The sequence below is a fragment of the Penaeus japonicus genome, unplaced genomic scaffold (assembly GCF_977035675.1).
Source record: "Penaeus japonicus unplaced genomic scaffold, GWHDUDI00000001_assembly GWHDUDI00000040, whole genome shotgun sequence".
Classification (NCBI taxonomy): Eukaryota; Metazoa; Arthropoda; class Malacostraca; order Decapoda; family Penaeidae; genus Penaeus; species Penaeus japonicus.
In genome coordinates, this window is record NW_028234442.1 from 16789027 (window position 1) to 16791526 (window position 2500).

Here is a 2500-nt window from a genome sequence, read left to right on the forward strand (position 1 = left end):
GCAGAGAACGCACTCGACGCTTTGTTAGACGAATTGCAAACCTTCGCAAGGCCCCCATCTGAGGCAGGGAGCCGCAAGAGTAGCATCGATGTAACACCCGCCACACCTCTGGCCACTGCTGCCCCGACCAGCCTCACTGTCAGTTCCGCCCTTAGCACTAATACGGGCGTCAGGCGGCTGCCGTCCTTCCCCAGTTCTGACTCCCAGTCGTCCCCAGTCAAGACCCCAGCCTCAGTATTTCCTGGGGTGTCCAGCACACTCCCCAGGGCAGCAGGCAGCAGCAGCCAGGCGCCCCTGCCACCCCCGCGTGATGAACACCGCCTTAGTGTGGCCTCCAATGCTTCAGCAGGATCTGGCCGATCATCTCCAAGGGGCAGCATTAGTGGAGAGCCGCACCGTCTGCCCCCCCCGCCTCCCCCCCGGACCTCGTCTAAATCACCCATGCTGTCCCCTTCCTCGCCCATGAGTCCAGCCCCGAGGTCAGCCTCGGTTCCCCCAGGTGGGGTTGTGGCGACAGTGGTGGGCGGCGTGTTACGGAACTCTGAGGGCCGCGAGTTGTATGGTCCGGTGCTGCGGCAACGGCCACCCCTTGGACGAGGCTCGTTCAGTGAGGACTCGACGGCCTCGTCAGCATCCACCAACAGTTCGAACAGTAGCGCAAAGGCTGGGCAGCTGTCCTCTAATAGTAGCAGCACCGAGAGTGTCAACTCTCAGGAAGGAGCTGGGCATCGCCAGCAGAATACTAGCAATGTGCCACCAACACCGCCTCCGAAACAGAGGCAGGAAAACTTAGAAGCAAGACATATGGAGCTACTTAGGCGTCAGAAGCAGTTGCAAGAGCAGTACCAACGCCTTCAGGCACTTCAGCGTTCAGGAGGTCGTCTCGCTCCAGCCAATGTGGACCTAAAGAAAACAGGTAGTGAGAGTAACCTGTCGGCACGCCTAGGTCTCTCCCTGGCACCAGTGTCACACGGGTCGCTCTCCAACCTAGCTTCGTCCCCCTCCCCCTCCCAGTCCCAGGCCTCTCATACCAACACCCTCCCCAACCCCAAGACCTCCTCATTAGCTACTGTGGGCGGGGACACGCACCTGACGACAAAACGCACTAGTGGTGGCCTGGTTGAAACAGATATTCTCTGAAGGCCCTAGGTCCTGTCACTAGAACGAGTATGGAGGAAGACTCTCCTTATTCATGAGAATAGGATATGTAAATATGTAAAGTTTATACATACAAGAAACTGCCAACAGAGAGACTAAGGGAAACTTACCATGCAATATACGCTTTATTTAGGACTCATTTTGCGTCATTTGACAAAACATAATTTTTGTCATGGTTATTTCAAGGTTTATCTATGTCATTAAAATCAAAAGACTTTTTGCCTACCAAACTCCTTGATCAACAAGAAGATTTTAAGGATAATTTCTTATCTGATGACATATAGTTCCAAAAAAGGTGGACACAAAAATGTTGCTCAAGAAACAGGATGCTGAAGACAGCCAACAGAGGAGTGTAATTGTATGTTATATTTGGTGTACTATAATGAGTGAGGAACAGAAATTTCTGTCTGAATATAACATGTAGTTATAGTCCTGGCAAAAGGATATAAGCAACGCTAAAATTGTTTAAAAATAAAGGTGTGCAAGTCTATGATCTTAAGCCAACTTTGTATGTCTGTATATTTAATGAAACAACTGATTTGTATTGCATACTCATTAACATTTGGAGTGTGTGTGTGTGTGTGTGCGTGTGGTAAAATCAATATTTAGAGACCATAATCATCATAGTAATAAAGACTTCATCAAGTGTAGTTTCATAATTACAGTGCTGATTTAACAAATGTGGGTATTGTTAGGTTGGTGTATCCACACAGTATGGCACCCACAGGAGCGAAGCATATCAGGGTCCTGAATAAACTATGTTATATTAGTCTAACCACGATATATGTTTAAGTGTCATATTTTTACGAAATAATCTTGATTCATGGTTGATTTTCTCTTTCGAAGTATTTCACTTGATATCTATTTTATAGCTTGGCTTTGGGATTAATAGACTTGCAATTAATTTCTTTACTCTCATGAATGATGACAAGAAAGTTTCATGTAAATAGGTTATAAAACTGCACATGTTTATGTAATTGATACTGTCAATTGTGTAATTTTATTTATTTGTCTTTTTTTGTGACGATGTTGCGCACAATACCATTGTCACAACTTAAATTATTGTTATTAACACTACTGGCCATATTTTAAAGAGACATCAAACTGGGCAAAGTTATACATAGAAGCTGTTTTTTTTCTCTCTCTCTCTTTTTCAATGATTTCTTCGACATTTCAGGAATAATTGCATTTCTTCTGTATATGTCAGTCTGTATTGGCACACGAAAGAAGAGAAAAATATACTACATAAGTTCACTGATCATAATGCTTAGACTTTTGGTTACTCGAGCTTTCATTCCCAGAAATGGAAACCTCTCGGTGAAATCTTCCAAAAACGGTTAAA

General features: G+C 45.3%; 1 protein-coding gene across 1 annotated transcript in view; it reads left to right on the forward strand.

Moving 5' to 3' along the window:
* LOC122250556 (uncharacterized) overlaps positions 1-2500 on the forward strand; it is a gene marked incomplete in the record, with an annotated part of 388340 nt that overhangs the window by 385492 nt on the left and 348 nt on the right. Inside the window, 1 exon segment of the mRNA XM_086534192.1 lies at positions 1-2500. This exon segment is cut by the window's left edge and continues 72 nt beyond it; it is cut by the window's right edge and continues 348 nt beyond it. Coding sequence (XP_086390318.1) covers positions 1-1140 — 1140 coding nt within the window.